The 742-nt window shown below is 44.5% G+C and overlaps 1 protein-coding gene across 1 annotated transcript in view; it reads right to left on the reverse strand.

The window, feature by feature from the left end:
* The window catches only part of ADCK2 (aarF domain containing kinase 2), a 16,817-nt gene extending 16,454 nt beyond the window's left edge, over positions 1-363 (reverse strand). The window contains exon 1 of the mRNA XM_045288910.1: positions 349-363. Within this exon, the coding sequence (XP_045144845.1) occupies positions 349-363 (15 nt within the window). The remainder of the gene's footprint in view (positions 1-348) is intronic.
* Between the last annotated feature and the right edge of the window lie 379 nt (positions 364-742).

The raw sequence follows: 742 nt of genomic DNA on the forward strand, positions 1-742 counted from the left end.
CTGAACATATTTTTCCCATAGGAAATCATGGAAAACTAAGTAATTAGTTATGAAACCCAAAAAATTGCACTTATAAATTAACTGTGGAGGCTTTTAGCCTTCGAGCACATCACTGCCTCGGCTACGCCATCGCCATCGAGTTGTTTCTGATTTATCCAAATGAACAGTCACTTTTCAATCTCTTCCATGATCTGGGTTCTCTGTTTCGACGTAGTTAACCATTTCACACATTTCGTCCGCTACATTAGCCGCTTTAATAACTTTTTTTCCCCTTCAAAACTGTTGATCATGTTGACTTAGCCAGGTTGTATTCAGCCGCCAACTCAGAAAACCAGGGACCTGATTCACCTTTAACTCTCGCATGGCTCTCACCGGTTTCCTCTTTCTTTGGGGCCATGGTTATAATATCTTATGCAAATAAAATGAAAGAAAAATGCCCAATGTTTTACCGCACTAACACACTCGCTCTGTGCTGTCTCAGCGAGAGCAGTGTCTAGACTGGGGCTCCACCCCTTTGTGTTCCAGCGAGGGGAGGCTCAACACGTGACTGACTCTCGGCCGGACAGGTTTCTCTAGTCTGATTTTCCGTGGACCATCGGACAGGTTTCTCTAGTCTGATTTTCCGTGGACCATCGAGCAAAGTAGGAACACCAAACAGATTTTTTTTCTTTCCAAACTCTGCTGCTCGAGTAGTGAAATGCGCAGGCTTGGTTGGAGCCATTCGACAACCGAGGTATCACTA

The sequence above is a fragment of the Echinops telfairi genome, unplaced genomic scaffold (genome assembly GCF_000313985.2).
Source record: "Echinops telfairi isolate 266 unplaced genomic scaffold, ASM31398v2 ScPeMD7_23;HRSCAF=83, whole genome shotgun sequence".
Lineage (NCBI taxonomy): Eukaryota > Metazoa > Chordata > Mammalia > Afrosoricida > Tenrecidae > Echinops > Echinops telfairi.